Source organism: Falco peregrinus, chromosome 9 (assembly GCF_023634155.1).
Source record: "Falco peregrinus isolate bFalPer1 chromosome 9, bFalPer1.pri, whole genome shotgun sequence".
NCBI lineage: Eukaryota > Metazoa > Chordata > Aves > Falconiformes > Falconidae > Falco > Falco peregrinus.
In genome coordinates, this window is record NC_073729.1 from 4707758 (window position 1) to 4727108 (window position 19351).

The 19351-nt window shown below is 48.8% G+C and overlaps 1 protein-coding gene across 3 annotated transcripts; it reads left to right on the forward strand.

Moving 5' to 3' along the window:
• The first annotated feature begins 76 nt into the window (after positions 1 to 76).
• Positions 77 to 18280, forward strand: PIDD1 (p53-induced death domain protein 1). Of its 3 annotated transcripts, none has more exons than XM_055813538.1 (16): positions 77 to 498; positions 2993 to 3367; positions 5064 to 5477; positions 6186 to 6395; positions 7249 to 7303; positions 7508 to 7709; positions 8384 to 8512; positions 8812 to 8991; positions 9362 to 9509; positions 10301 to 10436; positions 10659 to 10809; positions 12311 to 12434; positions 13693 to 13811; positions 14238 to 14345; positions 15294 to 15499; positions 16215 to 18280. In XM_055813538.1, exons 2-16 carry the CDS (start codon positions 3103 to 3105, stop codon positions 16450 to 16452), a joined length of 2685 nt encoding a protein of 894 aa, XP_055669513.1. In that variant the 5' UTR covers positions 77 to 498; positions 2993 to 3102; the 3' UTR covers positions 16453 to 18280. The 3 variants fall into 3 exon arrangements, with proteins under 3 accessions (XP_055669513.1, XP_055669514.1, XP_027640823.1); XM_055813539.1 differs by lacking the exon at positions 77 to 498 and adding an exon at positions 999 to 1391 and having other exon boundaries at positions 6186 to 6389; XM_027785022.2 differs by lacking the exon at positions 77 to 498 and adding an exon at positions 1000 to 1391.
• Positions 18281 to 19351: the final 1071 nt, after the last annotated feature.

Genomic DNA, 19351 nt, shown 5'->3' on the forward strand with positions numbered 1-19351 from the left:
GCTGTCGGCGCCGCAGGGCGGGGCGGGCCCGGCCGGGGCGCACGCGCGGGGCTGTGAGGCGCGGCGCTAGGAGGCGCGGCCGGCGGGCGGTGCCGCCGCCTCAGCGGCCCGGTTTCCCGCTTTAGGACCATTTTTTCCCCCCAAACCGCGGCTTTCCTGCGGGCCGGGCGGTGGCAGTGCAGGGCCCTGCCCTGGCGGGGTCCCCCGGGAAGCACGGGCTCCCCCTCCGCCGAGGAGCAGCCCTTCTGCCCCGGCCCGTGGAGGCCGGCAGCAGGTGGCCCTGTGGCAAGGCCTCGCCGCGGGGTTGCGGGAGTTACCGCCTGGTTCGGTTCCGTTGAGGCCTCCCTGGGTTATGGAAATGAAGAATAGCAAAAAGTTAATATTGTGCCAAAATCCCCAGGGGCTAAATACACCAGAAGCGCTGCAGTAGGGCCGTGAGGAGGTCCTGGCTAGCCCTGCCTTGCCGCCTTGGAGTCTCCCTACAAACCCCCCATGCGGGTGAGCGCGTTTCCTGCTTCTCTGGTAACTTTGGTGCCATCAGGGAACACCCAGGCTCCCGGTTTCTAACTGAGGAAGGGCCTGAGAGAAACAGCCAGTGGTTTCTGTTGACTCCCCCTGGGAAGAGACATTTCCTCAGGGCACTGTGCAGCTTGTGTTTGGCTGTAAGCAAGGAGTGCTCCTCTCAGGGCACTAATGCAGCAGCACCACCATGCCAGAGCAGCCAGGCACCGGCCAGAAACTCGCTGTCATGGAAAACCTGGCTTTGCCCCTGGGAGCAAAATGGAGAGTAGCGCACACGCCATGGGGCCGCGCTGGGATGCGGTGTTAGGACCACATGGCATCCCTTGCAGCAAGGCAGTGGACTACAGGCTCCTGGGGCAGGCGGGCGGCAAAGGCCCTGCTGTGGCAGAGCCGGTGGCCCTGGGTGGCTCGAGGGCTGGCTCGGCAGTGCTCAGCCCTGTGCCCTGCCAGGCTTGCAGCCCCTGCTGCATTGCTCTCCCTGGATTTGCAGTGAATGAGCATAACACCATAGGCTGCCCGTGCCTCCCGCTCCCTGCAGGCTGAGCTCACGCTGGGACCAGCTGGGGTGCCGAGGCTGGGCCGGCGTTAGGAAAATGGCATTTTGTGACAGTGGGACGCCTGGGTCTCGTCTCCCAGAGCTGCCTGCGCCTTGTCCCGCTGCATCTGGCACCTCCTCCGGCTCGTCCCGCCCCGGCAGCGCAGCTTGCCGGCGAACTTTGCAGGAAGTGCTGTGCCGGGCTGAGCCCAACCGAGCGCGGCCGGGCCTTTCGGGACCCAGGGTCTGTGACCCAGGGACCGGGTGCGGAGGGGGTGAGACAAGCGAGGCAGTGCTCAGCGGGGCACGGCGCGTGTGGCCCTGCTGCTCGGCTGTAAGTCCTGCTGGGGGGGGGGGTGTCCCCAGGGGGCTGAGCCTCTGCTCAGGAGCCCTGTGGGGTAACGGGGCCTGGTGCTGCCGGAGCTGGTGGCAGGGCAGGTGAAGACTGGGGTGAGTGTGTGTGTACGTGCACGTGTGCGTATGTGCACGTGTGCATGCCTGTGCACAAGGGTGCCTGCCCATGTCCTCCAGCCTGGCCAGTTCAGAGCTGCCCTGTGGTTCCTTCACCATCAATAGCTTTACCAAGCTGTAGCAGATGGTCTTTTTGCTTATGTGTATCTGGAAGAGAGCTGTGTTTGTGTTGTGTACAGCCTTTTTGTAAGGAATACTTTTTTACTAAAGTTCCCATTTACCTGTTCTTGCTGTCTTTATGTGCCCGAAAGATTTCTCCTCTTTCAGGGAGCCAGGTGTGATGCCTCCCCCAGACTGTGCCTCGGGAACACCAGTGCTGCCATGTCCCAGAGGTTAACAGTAAAAAGCGCTGATCCTCAGGGTGTTGCAGGGGCATTAGCTTGCTTCTGCTGGCCTCGGACATTAAAGCTGTTACAAGTGTTTTGTAGTTCTGCATCACTTAAAAGAAACTTCTGTTCACCTATTTGATCCATGACAGGGTTTGAAAAGAACTCCTGATATTCATACCATAAGCTAGTTTAATTGCCATGCTCAGGAGGAGCTGCAGAAGATAAAGGAAGTGGAAAAAACAGGAAGTGGGGGACTTGGAAGTATGTGACTACTGGTATAAAAACAAGTGTGGTGCCTTTGCTCATCTTTGGACTACCAGTGTGCTGTGATGATAGTAGGTGATTTTGAAAGTCCTAGGTGGATGAAGGCTTCTTCACACTAAGGTGGCAGAAGAATAGTTAATTTCTTCAAATTTCATACCTCTGCTCCTTTAGGTTTAAATCCTTCCTAGCATGCATTATGTGATACCTGCTTTTCCCCTTTCTCTTTATCTGTGGAGGGTGCTGTGCGGGGAGGAAACAAGGACTAGCTGGCTGTGGCTGTGTTAGAGCATCTCTGTGGAGGCAAATCTGCAAGAGCCCCCATCCCAATGCACAGTCCAGTGCTCCTGTATCACGGACACGCCTTTTCTAATGCTCTCCCTGGCCCTGCCACGTTGGCTCTGCTGCCCTTTGTCCATTTTCATCTACACTCACTTTTATCCCATTGGCACCCAGTTTCACAGCTGGGTTTGATGTTGCAGCCTGTGAGCAGCCTCTGGGCTCTGCTCCTGGCTTGCTGCTCCCTGCCCCGGTTTTCCCCTCCACTTGTAAAGCTTCCCGCTAAGGCACTTTGAAATCTGCGTAAGGCATAGGCATTTACATTCATGTCTTTAAAAGTTAATATTGCTATTTATTTTGATGGTGGGTAATTACTCTGTTCTCTGCTGGGATGTTGGCTAGGGAAACTCAGAGGTTTTCCCTAGGAGGAGAAGCCTGTGTAGCATCCATCACCCTGAATTTCTGTGCTCTCTGCCCACAAAGCTTTTGGTAACGAGTGTGTAATCCATCCTGCCCTCTTGCTGTGATTATAAACTTTCCAGCTGCTCTGGGCCGGGGCAGGAAGACTTCATTGTGCACTTGTGTTCTCTTTCAGAGCCATCTTTCCTCCTCCTCCTCCTTGTCCCAGCTGCCTCGTAGTGCTGCTGGTGCCTGCCTGCCTGGCAAGTCAGAGCATGTCCGGACCCTGTGGACTAAACGCAGAAGATGGCAGAGCTTCTGGGGCTTGGGGACAAGTGTGGGGAGGGGGCTTCGGGGGCTCCTGCACTTGCTGGCTTGTGCCTTGCCGACAACAGGCTGAACTTGGACGTTTATCCTGACGGCTGCCACCGGTTCCTGCAGCTGTTCGAGGGGCGACAGGGAGAGGTGGTCCAGGTGGAGTTCCTCCGGCTCAGCAGCAACGATCGCCTCCTTGACACCACACTGGACATCCTTCCTCATCTGAAGCACCTGAAGTCCCTGGTGCTCAAAGGTAAATTCCTGGGCCCATCACCATCCAACTCTTTTAAGCTCAGCTTAATTTTTTTTACCCTTTTCTCCACATCTGCAGGACAAACTGCCCTTGAATTTTTTTTGTTCTGGTGCCCCTTACTACAGCTTTAGCTCTTAGCCTTGCTCAGAGCTGCATGCAGATTTCAATAAGATACAGGTCCTAAACTCTTATTTCCTTCCTTTGTTTCTACAGCTGCCTGGGGAACAGGTTTTGGAGTCTGGTTGGGTTGATGATGCAGTATTTTCTGTAGCCATCCTCTAGAAGAAGAGCGGGTTTTTTGCGTGGTTATGCATGCAAGGATGGGGGGGTTGAAAGGTGTTTAATTTTTTGGTAGATATTCGGCCCCTCTTTCATTTTTGGGAGTATAATGAGCTGTCTTTGCTGTGTTTCCATCTCCATCAATCCTAGCTTAATCCTTCTTAGTGTCAGTGAACGTTTAAGACCGGAAGACACTGCTCAACATTTATTAAAAGCATGACTCAGGTGTGCACATAATTTGGCAAGCTGTAGTAACTGTTAGACCTATAAATATTAGATCATTCTTTGACTTTCTTGTCTCTTTATTGTAGGAGGATCTCAATGCAAATGGTATAATTTCTTAGACTGAATCATTTGCTCTTTGGGAGGTGGATTTTAAAAAAGAAACGAGAGAAAAAAAGGGGGAGTTTGTGGCCAGAATTCAGGATTCTAGCTGAAAACTGAAAAGACTGAAGTTTGCTTCTATATCTGCCACAGATTTCTCATGTGAATAATTTCATTTGTCTTTTCCCCCTTTAGTAAGGTGAGGATAATGGCATAGCTTTTATCAAGCTTGTTTTGTGAGATGTACACCCTGAGCATCCTGAAATGCAATAAAATAGTTTGCTAAGATTTTCTTAGTGCAATGTGTGTCTGTTAGTTTGATTGTTCTCATTTTTCACCATTATGCAGCATAAAAAATGTTTGGTGCCATCTGCTGTACGTGTATACAAACAGGCAACAGTGGAGGGAGAGTGGAAAGCGATGAAGGAATGGAGAGTTTTGGAAGGTTCCTTTTGTTTGTTTGACTTATTTTCCATGGGTGCAGACCTTCTTCAGTTTGTCACAAGCTGGGGTGGGGAACACGTATCCTTTCCTCACTGCGCCATCTGGCCTACACAATACTGAACTACCTGCTTTTTTCCCCACATTTTCACTGCTTTCCTCACATCTGCTCTCCAGGCTTGCAGGGGCAGATCTCAGTCCTCAGGGCTGTTCATCCCTCAACAGCATGGGCAAAGCCTGGAGGGTAAGGAATGTCTCCTTAGTCCAAAAAGTGTTGTGTGTTGGCCACTGGTGCTGGTGGGGAAGGAGAGTGGGAGGCTTGGAGGGGTATCGGCCACCCTGCTGAAGGGGGGTAGATATGTGGAGTGGCCTGGCGCTTCCTGACCTGTGACTCCAGACGTGTTCAGCAGAGTTTTACTGGTTGACTGTAGCATCTCTTGATTTCATAAAAGGTCTTCACCATTATATCGCTTTCACTGATCAGGAAAATGAGGCAAGGAGAAACCCCATTTCTCTATGAATGCTTTGTAATCGGTGCTGCTCAATGTGATCAGTAAATCCCCATCTTCTGGGTCCCTGTGAGTCTTACGTGGGGCCGGTGAGGTATCCCTGTAGCATACTGACCTCTTTTTCCCCTTCCCTCCACACCCAGGTGGCCATGCCAGGGATGAGTTTGGCTCGTGTCAGCATGGCTCCCTGACAAGCTTACCACCCGACGCTGGGAACCTGAGGTGTCTCACCCACCTGGATCTCAGCTTCAACAGCCTCTCCACCTTGCCTAGCTGCATCCTCCACCTCCCTAGCCTCCGCGTGCTCCTGGTGAGCCACAACAGCCTGGTGGCGCTCCCTGAGGACTTTGGCTGTCTGAGCAAACTGACTTTCTTCTCTGCTATGAAAAATCAGCTGAAGAACTTACCTCGTAGCATTGGGGAGCTGACAGTGCTACAGGACCTGGATCTCTCTGAAAATGCTTTGGAATTCCTCCCCGAAGAAGTCGGGAATTTGCGTAACTGCACAGAGCTGGATCTCTCTGGGAATTGCTTATCGAGCGTCCCAGACTCCTTTGGTATGTATTTTCTAGAGGAAAAGAAGGACATAGACTTACTGAGTTTTTGATACAGTCTAGGACCCCTGAGGCCCTTGGGCTCTGTCCCCAGAGCTGTTAACACAAACCATCTGTTATGTTAGAGCCAAATGGAAGGGATACCCAGAAGAAAGATGCTTGGCTCAGTCAGTCCCCTTGAGCATTAATGACTTTCTGGACCGTGCTTTCTGCTTCTGTGGATCAGCAAGACTGCTAAGATTTCAATACAATTTACAATAATAGCCGAGGATCTGGCCTGGCTGGTTTTGGGTGGCATCTGGAACTGGAAACAGAAGAGCTGTGGTTTAGTGGGATGCAAATCTGGGTGTCAAATCATGCTGTCCAGTGTGGACCAGTCCACTGAACCGGGCTCTGACTTCTGCCCAGCTTCCTGGCTCTTGGGTCCTGTATTACTTTGTGCCTGGGGTTGTCATTGATGCTGTTACAGAAGCATCTTATATCGATACTGGTAGTTGGATGCTGAAAAGCAGAGGAGAGAGGAGGCTGCGTTGCCTCTCGGCTAGTTCCCTGGACCCCTTTGTTTTGTGAGCTGAAGGGATGCTGGGATCTTGTGCTTTTCCCTTATTTTGTGCGTGTGTGCGTGATGAGGAGAGCGGCGGGGGCGTTAGAGCTGATGTGCAATGCAATTAACAGCATGGATGGGGGGTCACTTCTTGTTCTAACCTGCAGCCAATCTGAAGTCTCTGCGGCGGCTGCATCTCCACAGCAATCTCCTGGTGACGGTCCCTGCCTCGCTTGCCAGCCTTCCCAACTTGTCCAGACTTGATCTGCAGAACAATTGCCTCCGTGCTGTCCCCCCCGAGATCCAGACCTCACCATTCGTTCGTCTCCGAGGCAATCCCTTAGGAGAAACGGAGCCATCCCTGCAGGATGGTAATTGTAAGGCTTCTGCTGCTGTGGGTTCTGCCCAGCTGTTCCCTCCCTCAGCCCAGCATGGCGTGAATGGGTTTGGATTAGAGAAGGCAAGAAAGGGGGAATCAGATCGGTATTTTTTTGTCTGGAACAATTACGATCTTGTAAGGATACAGACAGTACTAGTTCTGTTTTTATGAGCCCAAGCCTAGTCCGAAGGGCTCAGTGGTCCCTGGAATTTGGCTTGCTAGGAGAGGTTTTACAGTGAAAGCGAAAATGGGATTCACAGGAAGTGGATCAGGAGAGGCCCTTAAAAGGGTCCAGCCTTTTTAGCAGAGGTGAGCACCAGTTCTTGGACTTGCTGCGTGGCCCTAAGGCTGTGGTAGCTCATGCTAGAGGTGCTGGGAGCAATAAGAACTCATTTTGCCATGCAGTTACCTCCTGCTTTCCTGTGGGTCCCAGGCTGCAGAGGAGCAGCTCTTTGTGCAAGATGAAGGTGATGAATGAGCAGGAATATGAGCGAGGTTTCCCAATAGTGTTTACATTCACAAGAGCAAGTGCTGACTCCCAGGGTTGGCCCCAGGCAATCAAACAAGGCCCTGAGAGTTGCAGGGGTGGTAAATTGAAATATTTTCTAATTCTCCCTGCTTCTGAGTTTTCCTGGGGGAGAGTCAGTACTTCTAGTGTGTCTTGGGACCTCTAGGTTCCTTCCTGTCCTCCTGCTGCTGCTTGATCTGAAGCCTACTGCAGTGTGAACAGGGTTCTGTTAGTGACTGTCAGATTAGGATTAAGCCAAAATTAAAATGCAAATTCAGCCTTCCTTTTCTATCCTGATTTAAGTAACCTGTCTTCTTCTCCTACCCAAACGTTATTGCCACAGATCAATCCAGTGCCAGAGGGCTACGAAGATTCTTCCTTGCATCAGGAGAGGACAGGTAAGCCTCTGTTATTAAGTACTTATATTACAGTGGTGTAACAAGCTCCAAGTCAAGATCGGTGCGTGGTGGGTATTGCACGTATGTATAGAAGCTTATGTCCTCAGTAGGCCAGTCAAACACAAGGTAGGAGATCCTTCTGTTGATTTTCGGAGGGCTGACGTCATTGCACAGTGTCATACATTCATGCATTTCTTCTGGAAGCTTTACTGTCACCTCTGAAGGCTGCAAAGTGGTCCTGGCCTGTGGCATCCATTTCTGCTTTCCACCGGGGGCTGCTTCTGACCCTCTGCGGATCTACTTCCGAACCCTTGCACCGGACCCTCAGTGGGTAAAGCTGAGACACCATGATGTCCTTCTAAGTAGAGTCCTGGAGCTGCAGCCCCATGGGGTCAAATTCCAGCAGGTGAGGACACATCCAGGCCTCCTCCTGATCAATCTGCCTCTGCAATAGCTTGGCGGAGTCTTCTGAGAAAGTCTCTTGGGACTTTTGAGACAGCTACGCCCATCACTGCTGCTTTTAAGTAACTGCAGGACTGCCTTTCAAAGAAGCCCAGCCACAAAGATTCAGAAAGGACAAGCTTTCCTGGCACTGTGCTGGTCTGGCTTCTTTGCCTGCCCCACTGCTCCCACTTGAGCTGAGCTATAACCTTCCTCACTCACAAGCTTCCTCCTGTGCCAGAGGATAAATGCTGTTCCAGCATTTGGCCTTAGCCTGCAAGGAGAATGGTTCACATCCTTCCCCAAAAGCCTGATTGTGTGGTTTTCATTCAGGCTGGTGAGTACTTACGCCACCAGACCTGTCGAGGCTGACAGCAACTCACCGCAAAAGTTGCTTGGCCCTTTCTGCCCCCAAGCTGCAGAACTTTTCCTGCCGCCACACTGTGTAGCAAACCTGACATCTCTTGTCACCTCCCTGGAGGCTGCAGGACAGAGCAGGTTCCTATCTCCTCTTCCACTCCCTGCGTACAGGCCGTGCTTTGCCTTTCCCCTTCTTGTCTGCACAGGAAGCCACAGAGCAGAGCTAGGCTTGGTTTTATCTTTTCTGTTGGTGTCTCACAGGAATGCTTTTTTTGCCAGGAGGTACAGATTTGGATGCCGTACACCTCCCCTCAAACCCTTCGTCAGCGTGAGGTGGTAGTTCGGACCTTCAGCGGGCAGAGCTGGAGTGATCTGAGTACAAGAGTGGAGCAGAAGAAAAAGTCAAAGGTAAGCAGATTGGAATGACTGGTGACACACATTATTACCCTTCCCCTCTTCCGTTTTGCCCAGCCAAGAGTGAATCCATTTGAAACACCTCCCAAGCTGTGTTTTGACCAGCTGCTATAAAACATAGTGGATTTCAGCTCCAGGTTTCCTCTCTTGTGGAGGTGTGTCTCCTGAAGGTGACAACTTGCAGTCTGCTGTGCTTCATCCCTGTTCTAGTGCTTTCACCTGCCCAGCTGCTTCCTGCCTTTATTGTACTGCATTATATGCCTAGATGTTTTCTTCCCTGTCTTCCGTTACAGAAGCATGTGGCTCACTGTAGTGTCCTCCACTTCTCTTGGTTCCTTGTTGTGTCTCGACTTGTGCAAAATCAATGCAAAGTGCCAACAGAGGGGACATTGCTCTTTTCCAGTGTGGATCCAAACATCAAAGTGACTTTTCCTCCTGGAGTCACTGAAGAGACTCGCAACGTCAAGCTGCAGGTATGCATGCTTTAAAAACCACAAGCTTTAGTAAGCCTTAGTGCAGCTCTTGCTGCAGCAGCTTAGTGAGTGAGACTAGGGGGAAATAATTTCTGTGGATGTAATTCTAAAGCCACCCCACTAAAAATAATTGTTTTGTAGAGCTGCTAGATAGTGGTAAATGCTATTGTAATACCCTGGGCTGTCCCAGCTTGCCACATTGACACTGGTATTAGAGCAGACTTCAGCCAAAGTTCACTCACTGTGCTTCCATTTCTCACGGGCCCCTGAGCCAGGAGCAGCATCTGCCTGCTGGGTGCTGGGGGAACTGAGCAAGTGATTTGGGAATTTGCCTGACTGCCCTGCTCTCCATATTGTTTTCCACATCCAGGTGCTGCCAGTCTCTGCAGAAGAGATAGAGGAAATCACAGCCGATGCAGGGTGCAGAGCCAGTCCCCTGCTCTGCCTCTCCCAGGATTCCCTGGTGGATTTTCTCAGGCCAGTGAGAATTCAGCTGCCCCTCCCACCTGGGCTCACAGGTGAGTTTATTCCCAAAACTGGCAAAGAGAAACATCATATGTGGAAAGCCATGAATGGCAAGCTGGGATTTTTGTTTGCCTCTCCTGTAATAATAAAGCTTGCTGCTTATCCTGCAGGAGCAGCAAGGTGCATATGCTGAGTGAGTGGTGGTGCAGTGTGGTGGTGCGGAAGGTAGTTCAGGTCCAGCTCATGAATCTGATGCTGAGCCACTGCAGTTAAAAATGTATGATCATACACTAAGCCATCTCCCACCCTGAATATTGCTAGAAACAGCCTCAGCCTCGCCAAGGTTTCCTCTGTTTGCATGCTGAGTATCCTGTGTTTCCTAATTCCTATTTTCTTTGACCTTTCCTGGCTTTCTTGTGAAGAAGTAAAATATGTTTGGGTACGGCTTGGCCTTCATTGTAACACCACCTGGCATTTTTATGTCTGAAGTGCATCAGGATAGAAAAGCCTGTGGGATGTACCTTTAGAAAGAGATGGAACTTAATTAATAACCCTAGATATTGGTGATAGGAATTGTCTAATTAATCTGTTGGTGGCAATCAGCACACTATCAGTTTAAGCCTGCATATTCTGCCAGACTATCCTGGAAACGTTGAAGTAGCATCATCCTTTTATTTTTGCTCTTCTTTGACCAAAATTCAGTTCTGGGTGCTGAAGAGAAGGCTATGAGTCTTAATTTGGTGCTTTTCAATAGTGAATCCCCCCAGACTGTGGCTAGGTTTGTAAAGCCATGAACAAAGGCTTCTGCTGCATATAGCATCTCTTGATCCTTGTTGTCTTTAAGGGCTAAATTTGGATCGGTCAAGGCTGCATCTTCTCCATGGTGACCTGGAGGGCCAAACCTGGGATGACATTACTAGTCAGGTGGTGCTGGAATTCACCCATCTCTATGTGGTGTTTGAAGTCACCCACTTCTCCTGGTAAGTGCAGGATTAGTCCTGAGGAAAAGATGGGATGTTCCTCTGCCTTGCTTTTCCCACACTGATCAGGGCTCATGCCGTTAACCCTACCTTCTCCCTTTGCACATCAGGCCAAGCTTAGCACTTCATCTCTACCCATCACTTTTTACAGTCTTGTGGGTGTGACACTGGCTTCTCTTACTAGGCAGGATCCCTCCTTTTTCTTAATTCCTTGTCTGCCAGGTACTGGCTGTGGTACACCACCAAGACCTACATTGGAGGCATTGCCAAGAAAGTCTATGAGCGGCTGCGTATGTACCAGGTGAACTTCATTGCTCTGCAGAGGAAGAAGGACCCCGAGCAAGTCCTGCTACAGTGTGTCCCCAAGCACAAGGTTTGACTGGCTTCCATTGCCTTGCTCCTGAGCTTCCTGCGCCTCCCTTTGTAGGACATCAGGGCAGCAGTGCACCAAATGGTCCTGTTTGCTGCCCCAAGGTCGTGGCCGGGGTATGCTGTCACCACACTGTGTTGGTAGTGTGATACCAGCTCACTGTGAGCTGGGGTAGAAGGAAAACTCACTCTGTGCAGCAGTGGCTGGATATACATTCTGTAGACTGGGCTGCTAAAATCAGCTAGACACAGTAGCTGGCCATTTGCATGCTGTAAGTGTCCAGCAAACATGAGGCAAAACACGGTTTAAATTTCAGTCAAAGATATTAAGGTTAATAAGTCACTTGTCTGACGTGGGCTAGTAGTGTGGGCAGAAGCACTGCTTCGGTTTCAGCTGGAGAGGCTAGAAATGGTATTCACTCTTCCCGATGTTCCTTGCTGTTTACCGTTCAAGCAGTGGAACAGAACATACGAGCTTTCCTTAATCTGCTTCAGTGCAGCATCAAGTTAGTTTGTGCTGTTAGCCTGAGCTAACCTGGCTTGATGGTCTCTCAGGAGATAGGAAGGGCTCACTCTCTGCTGCTGCCTCTGCCCTAGGGGTACCAGCCCTCAGCAGCAAAGCAAGCGTGCATCTGCATTTGTAGAGCGTGTACCTTGACAGACAGCGCAGCTCAGTGACGTGAGAGTTTTATCAGGCTGCCAGAACTGGGCTGCGTATCCAACTCTCTGCACAATCCTCTGGTCTGGTTCCTCCTTTTGCTCTTTATTTGTTCTCCTGTAGGAGAACATTGAAATGACCTGTAGGCATAAACAGCTATAAGGATTCTTTATATCTTGGGTTCAGGGCTCAAATTGTTTCCAGAGGAGGCAGCAACGGCACCCACAGTGAGACAGGTTCAGTGGTGTCTGTACTCCTGCTAGGGGTGCTGGTGGGGTGAGAGAGAAGGTTTACTGTTACAAATAGGAAGAAGAATAGACACCTCAGCTCTGGGCTAACTCTTGCATTGCCTCTGAGACCCCAGGTCTGCCAGTGTGATTGCAGGCTGCAAAGCAAAAATGAGCTTTCTGGTGTCCTCAGCTGTGTGCTATTGCAGCATGTGGCTTTTTGCAGAAAAAATGTCTTTTAATGGCATACTGTGAGGGAGATAAGGTAGCAAGGAAATCCTTCCCTGTCTTTGAAGGTTACTGACCTGTTACAATGTAGAGATACTGCTGAAAATGCTTTTTTATTGACAGCTTTGGGATGGCCTATCTTTGTTAGTCCACATAGGCTTTTCTGCTTTTTACTGGAGGGGAGAAATAGGGTAACCACAAACACTTCCTTGCCTGTAGTAAACGTACCTGGGATAGGAGGGTGGGTGTGTGTTCATTTGTTTACATCCTTCCCATGTAAAATGGACTTCCCCTGTTGAAGGTGTGGGGAACATCATGGGTGTAGGGACATGGGTCAGGGGACAGATGTGCTTCAGATCAAACATGGAGTCCTGTGTCATCATCCTTGTCAGGTCGATCCAGTGCTGAAGAAGCTGCAGGACCGCTATCGAGGACCTGAGCCATCTGACATGGTGGAGATGTTTGAGGGAGAGCAATTTTTTGCAGCTTTTGAGCGAGGCATCAGCATCGATATGGGTATGGCAGCACTGGGCTCCTTTCTGCTTCTAACTCCTGTGCTTCTCTAGCCCTAGGTGTGTATCTGCTGGGGGCTGTACTCCATGGCATTCCTCTCTGCCTCCAGTTTGCCTACTACTCACAGCAGCTAGCCCTTGGACATTGAACTTGTCATATTCTCTGGTCACCCAACTTTTGTGTCTACTTTTCTGAAGGAAAGTCCTCTTTGTAGGCTTTCATTTCCTCTCATGCTGTTGTAGTCTGCAGAGGGCAACAGCCAAATGTGTTTATTTTATGACTGATCTGCTACTGCAGCCATCTATGCCCTTTTCCTGGCATCTTAGACAAAACTCTGGAATGCCCATGGTGATCTAATTAATGTTGCCCATTTCTGAGAGAACACATATAATGGTATTTGATTAGAGAAGGTATTTCTGAAATAATCCAGAGCAAAAAAAAAATTCCCCCAAATGGAGCCACTGGAAGAGAAGAAAAGAGGGAGCAAGACCAAAACTCAAGATGATATTTTATGCCCCAATGTGTCTGGACCTGTTACAGCTGCAAACTGAGCCATGTTCTTCAAAACCTGGGCGTACAGCTCAGTTTCATTGGTGTAAATTAAGCTTAACTCTATGAATCACAGAATCATAGAATTGTTTATGTTGGAATAGACCTTTAAGATCATAGAGTCCAGCCTTTAACCCAGCACTGCCAAGAATACTGAAGTGCATTGGTCTTTCAGTGGAGTTTGTGAGGCCAGGGTCTGTTGCTCTGTCCTGATTTAGGCTGGACTCTTAAATTAATTTCTAGATAATTACATATGAGTGTTGTACCTGATTATAGTTTTTTCCATTTAGCTATATTCATATTCCAGCACCCACTGCAGAAATGGTGGAGGGATAGGGGGCCTATTTTTATGCATGACAGGATGCTATTGCAGCTGATTCTGCCCTCCAAGGGGTAGAATGGACCTAGGACAGAGGAATGGGCCAAGGATGGACTAGGCTCCCCCCGAATGCTTTGCCCTGCCTTGCCTTCCATTCTTGAACTTGATCTCCACCTTGTGGCCATTACCTTTTTTCACTTGTGGGACCTGCTTTCTCCACAGCCAGGGTTTTCTGCTTTCCCGTCTCACCCGGTGAGGAAGCAGGGTGTTAGATTCCTTTCAGGCATGAGTAGGAGTAGGCAGTAGCATGGAGGCTGCTAGTGGCTGTTGGCCAGGCTCGAAAATCTGCACGCTTTTCTACACAAGTTGAGCATTTGCTGCTTCTCTGCGCAGATCGCCCCGACTGCGTGGATGGACGACTCTCGTTTATTTTTTACTCTCACTTGAAGAACATGAAGGAAATCTATGTGACCTCCCCTGTAGACAGGAAAGACCAAGCTGTCAAAGGCCAGGTGAGCAACTGGTTACACTGACTATTTGTTTCCTCCATGGCCATCATCATCATTGCTTTTACGATGTTCCCAATAATAATTTCTGAGTGCCAGGTATGACTCTTTTCCCTCCCCTCTTTTCCTTGGCTTTGCATTTCACTGACTAAACCCTGAATAATCACAGAGTAGTCTTAAAGGATCACTCATCACTTAGCTCTCTGACTTACATTCCTGCCATTAACTCTTGGTGTCTTCACAGTCAGTCCAGACTTTATGGCAGAACCTCTGTGCTCCTCCCAGTTGCACTTCATTGGGAGGCCATGTTTGTGAACAGAGGATAGGTGAGAAATGCTGGATTCATTCTGTTCCAGACAGGAAAGACAAAGCAATCAGGCTTGGCCAGTGTTCTTGAATCTGAGCCTCACTGCATGCTTTTTGTTTGCAAAGGTCTCTTTCTACCGAGGGGCAGTTCCCAAGAGCATCCCTGAAGATGCCAGCAGGAGGAGGAAAGGACCAGACTCCTTCTGGCTCGCTACTCTGCCTATTAAACTGCCTGTGAGTTTTTTTTGTCTCCTAAAAAAAAGAAATAACTTAGGTGGGTAAAAGCACGGCCTTGCTGCTCAGCTAGTTTTGTCTTCCTCCATAAGAACGGATGCAATGAATGACTGCAAGAAATGGCTGCCCAACCATGGAGATTTCCCACTCTCCATGAGCTCTTCTGAAAAGAGGAACACAAACAGCTGGGAGTGGTCTCCATCTCTCCTACTCATCTTCTCTGTCAAGCACAGGCTTGTTGGATGGGTGGTCAGAGAGGGTGGATCCATTGAATGAATGATGTAGAACAGGAGGAAGCTCACTGTAATTAAAGGAAGTGTCTGTTTTGTTTATAAATTTCTTAGTCACACAGCTCATGCAGCAGGAAAAAAGGAAGATCTAGGATGAGGTAGGTAGGCTGGATTTTAATACAAGTGTTGAGTGTAAGTACTCTGGTGTGAGCCACTGGCCTTTTAAGGCTGCTCTGTATGTTGCAGTGAGAAATGCAACTTTTGCTTGTAAAATTTAATTGATATTTGAGAAGCTTAAAACAATAAATACCTTTGTAGGCTGAATGCTTCTGTTCAGATCACGTGCCAGGATCTCACATCCCTTTCTGACACATGCAACCTCAACTACACATCTAGACTAAGTGCTCTCTTACTGCCGAGGCAAATATATTCTGGGGAGATAGTTCATTGAAAAATACTCTGTAAAGAAAGGAAATTTCCAGTGTGAGATATGACTGTGTACTTTATGATTTGATATTTTCAGAGGCAGTGAGCATTGCTGGTCATTGCCAGTGTGAGCGCTCCTTGCTTTTTACAGCCTGACTGTTCAGCCCCAAGATCTTCCTTCCTCCTTGGCGGGAGGAAAGATATTTCAGTGTGCAATCTGAATGGCCAGATATTGTCCTGTATAAAACCAATTTGTTTAGCACGTTCTCTCTCTCTTTCCTCTGTGACACAGCGATTGAAACCCCGCTGGGGTGAGAATCCCCACCCCCTGAATGGCTTCTCCTTCCCTCCCTTGAACCTGGGCAGTGCTGAGACTGGCTACCTGACCCAGGCAAACCTGCTGAGCATTGCCAGGCGCATGGGAGCTGACTGGCAGACCATTGGCCTGAACCTGGGCTTGACCTATCAGCAGATTGAGCGCATAGGATACAATAACAGGTAAGATACAACACTGATCAAGAGTAGTGCATTATATCTATCTGCAGTGTAATAGTATAAATTAATGCTTGGCTGGTTGAAAGTTTTCCCACTGGAATTGTTTCACCAGATAAAAGATGGGTTGACTAACAGTTCTTCTCAAAACATTACCTCTTTTATCGAAAACTGATTATTTTCTCTTGCTGTTATAAAACAAAGCTTTAAGTTTGAAAAACACAATCGGGGAAATAACAAACCTGATGACCTTTGTAGTTCTGATGAGTCGCATTCCTGTTTTGTTCTGTGATCTGGATTCCTGGCCAGACTCCATCTCTGACAATGAGCAATGGCTTATGGCATTGATTGTGAATATCATCTTTATTCAAAAAGAGCTTGTGGTACGTCATGGGACATGCAGTCTGACCAAAAAGCCAGAGCGGTAGGAGAGAATTAGACTTGCTATGACTAACCTACTATTCCTGTGGGGAATTTACATTCAAAAGCAGAATCATTTAATTTGATATTTCCATTAGAAAAAAAAAAATCTAGAGAGATTCTAGTGTAGGAACTGCAACTCCTGTATGGTGGGTGGGGAAAAGGCAGGCCCACCGGGTGCTTTGTGTGTCTGGATGGCTTCTCTGGGGCTCCAGGCATGGACTAGGACTCCAGTAAGGCCTCTTCAGGTTGTCAGTCAGGAGAGTGTGCTGGTTACTTCTGCGCTTCCCCCTTTCTTCAGAGAGGACCTTGATAAGCAGATCCTGGACATGCTGTTCTCATGGGCTCAGCAAAACTTGGAGGATCCTGACTGTGTGGGTAAGCTGATTACAGCCATGAAAGAGAGTGGCCGCCAGGACATTGCTGATGAGGTCGAAACCATTGTTGAGCTGGGACGGCAGAAATACAGGGAGTCCATCCGCCGGGTGGGCTTGGAGCAGGAGAGCAGCACTGAGGACTCTGCGATAGCTATGATGTAGCACCTGGCAGAAAGAATGGGGTTTCATATTGGGTCCCTCTGCGTACCCAGAGTGACAATGTCTTGGAGCTGCTCCTGCCTCAAGGGCCAGTGTCTTCCCGAGGATCTGGACATTGATTCACTTGTGAGCAGACTACTGAGCGCTCTCAGGTCTGTACTCACATGCCACTTCTGCCAATCCCAGGCAGTTTAGAGTGCATTTACAAGCCTTTTCTGTACTTCCACTTCTCGCCCTTGAGCTTTAGATCTCAGAAACATGGAGAAATTCTGAGGCTGAAGCGTCTGTCAGTTGAGTAGTGGCTAAAGTAGCCTTTAATGAATTAATAATCATGTCATGTTTATTTATTTATAACTTATTCCAGAAACCATGTTCTGCTGGAGCCACTGGGTGTGAGCATTTGGGTCTGTTTGTGCTCCAGTGCTTGATGGGAAAGTGGAGGTGCAGTTGTGTCATGAAGGCCTGTGGTGCGGTGGGGACTCCTCAGCCATTTCGGTTAATGATGTGTTTTGCTCGCATGAGAATATGAATTGTATTGCCCATGAAAATGTTTTCTGTTTTCTGCCAAATCTCTTCCAGTTTCCTCAAGCCCAAACCAAAACCTAAGTATTTGTGGGGAAAAGAGAAGAAACTAATTTCTAGAAAAATTGCTCTTGTATTTTGGTTTTCCTCCAAAAACCATTTTGGAACAAAAAAAATTTCACATTGTCCCTAGGCTGCTGCACCTGCCAGGCTTTTTAGATGAGACCTATGCACTGCTGGTCTTTGACAGAGTTCCAGTTTTATTTTAGAAACAAGTAAAAATGTGTAACCCTGCTGTTCTGGGAGAGACTCTGCTTTAAGGAATATCCCTTGCAGTTGCAAAGGGATATTCCTCACATCCTCCCAGTGAAATATGCCTGTGCAATAGTGAAGGTGTGACCCCTCCTGAAGTTTGGTAAAAAGCATGACTTAAATTTGCATTTTAAAAACTGGTCTGACCAGCTGTGAAACAGGCACCGTGTGGGATTGGCATGAACTATGCTGAGCTAATCTCCCGGTTTTGCAGTCTGAACATCTTGTATAAGGCTGAAAGTGTTTATTGCTTTTTAACTACTCTGTCATTGACTACTGAGGTGCCCTTCTCTTCCTGCTCCCCATCTCATAATGGGCCTCAGCTAGTGACCCACTAATGACAGTGGGAAATTTCATGCAAGCTTTTTGAAAGACTACTGTCATCTGCGTAAATCCAACTCTTTCAAGACAGGTTGGATTCAGCATAACTCTCTAAGCGATACTTAAAGGGCTGTTCTCAGTCTGAAAACCAAAAGTCTGTAGAAAAATGCCAGGTTGCAACACCCAGATTCAACCTGCTGCTGCAGGTCTGAGAAATCCTGGTGTTTTCTTCCTCCTGTGAGGAATCATTGGTGGTTTCCCTGATGCTGTGTTTCAGACCTGCCATCAGTACTGTTGAAAGAGAAGCATAAAATTGTTCTGCTTTTTTAAAATTATTTATTTATTTTAAGGGTATTCTAACATCTCAGGCTGTGGAGTGATCAGTGTCCAGTCCAAAGCACTGGACAAGGATTTGCAGGCTTGAGTTACCGTCTTGGGCGTAGGGACTTCCTCAGATCTGATTTCTTACGCCGTGCTGCCCCTCAAGTCTCACATTGGATTAAAGTCAGCAGTTCTCATTGGAATGTACAGTTTCTCTGGTAGTCTGTGTCATCTGTTCTTGTCTGTAATTTTGATGTGTACCAACTAGGTATTCATTCTTTCCTCCAGTTTTGGAGAGATGCATTTGGGCATATTGCTCTCACTGGGAATAAAATAAGTGCTTAACTGTTTCAAAGCATGGTCTGCTAATTCATAAATGCCTCGAGGTGTTAAACAGAGCCAGGTCCCTTTGAACTTGCTGGTGGAAAGACACAGGTGAGCTTGGCCATGCTGCACAGAAACAGAAGAGCTCTTGTTTGGGCACTGCTGGCTGCAAAGCGCAGGGCAGGCTGCAGCTGCGTGAATGCTAGCCCATAGCTTGGCTTTGCTGCCGTGGGGCTAAGCTGGGCAACGCAGCACTGGGGGCATGGGTTTGGCTCGCCAAGCGTAGGAGTAGAGCTCAGGTGGCGCAGGTCGAGGCAGCATCAAGGCTAGTCTAGAGGGCCCAGTGTGCAGGCTTAGCCTGGCCTCTGGTGAGGCTGCAGGAGGCTTCTGGCTGGGCAAAGCCGGTTAATTCCTTACTACGGGTCTACAGGTAGCATAAGGTAGCACCCACAGCTACAACAGGATGAAGCTAGGCTGCACTTAGCTTTCTGTTTGTGATGGCCAGGCAACAACTGAGTTGGGAATGCTGAAACAAGGGCTGTGTAGGCTGGACTCCGTGGAGGTCTCATCCAGATGTCAGCAGAGCTACAGCTTTTCCAGATAACAGATAGATCAGGCTAGGAGAGAGGGAGGTCAGTGCTAGGTGTTTAGGTTACTCAGGCCAAGCAACAGGAGATAACAAACCCTAGACAATATCATCAGTAGAACAGCTCTTCAGGGTTTGGGCTGATGAGGAAAGTTAAGTAACTACCCCAGAGAAGTACCGTTATCTCCATCCTCTCACTGCTGAGCAGCAGCCGCTGGACTGGGTCACCTCATGGCATTTGGTTTTCTCCTTGCACTGACACTGAAGTGAGCACCCAGCTGGGGGTATGAGGGTGCTGACGGGAAATCAGAGCAACCATCCGGCTGCTCTTTCCTTAGCTGACTCAGCAGCAAATATTTGAGCTGGATGAGAGTCAACAGAAAGCATGTTATTTTCAGGTGTGTTATCTCTATTTAATAATTTCTTTGAGGCACGGTAACTCCTTCATAAGCCTGTAGTTGCTATGGCCAGGAAACAGGGGTTACAGTTGCAGTATGTGGTTGAAGCAGCAAAAAA

Excerpts from the sequence above, each read along its gene's own strand:
- PIDD1 (XM_055813538.1), top strand. The coding sequence starts at position 3,103 with ATGGCAGAGCTTCTGGGGCTTGGGGACAAGTGTGGGGAGGGGGCTTCG. Across the intron at positions 5,478-6,185 it reads GAGCGTCCCAGACTCCTTTG|CCAATCTGAAGTCTCTGCGG; the intron begins GTATGTATTTTC and ends TCTAACCTGCAG. Across the intron at positions 7,304-7,507 it reads CTTGCATCAGGAGAGGACAG|CTTTACTGTCACCTCTGAAG; the intron begins GTAAGCCTCTGT and ends TTCTTCTGGAAG.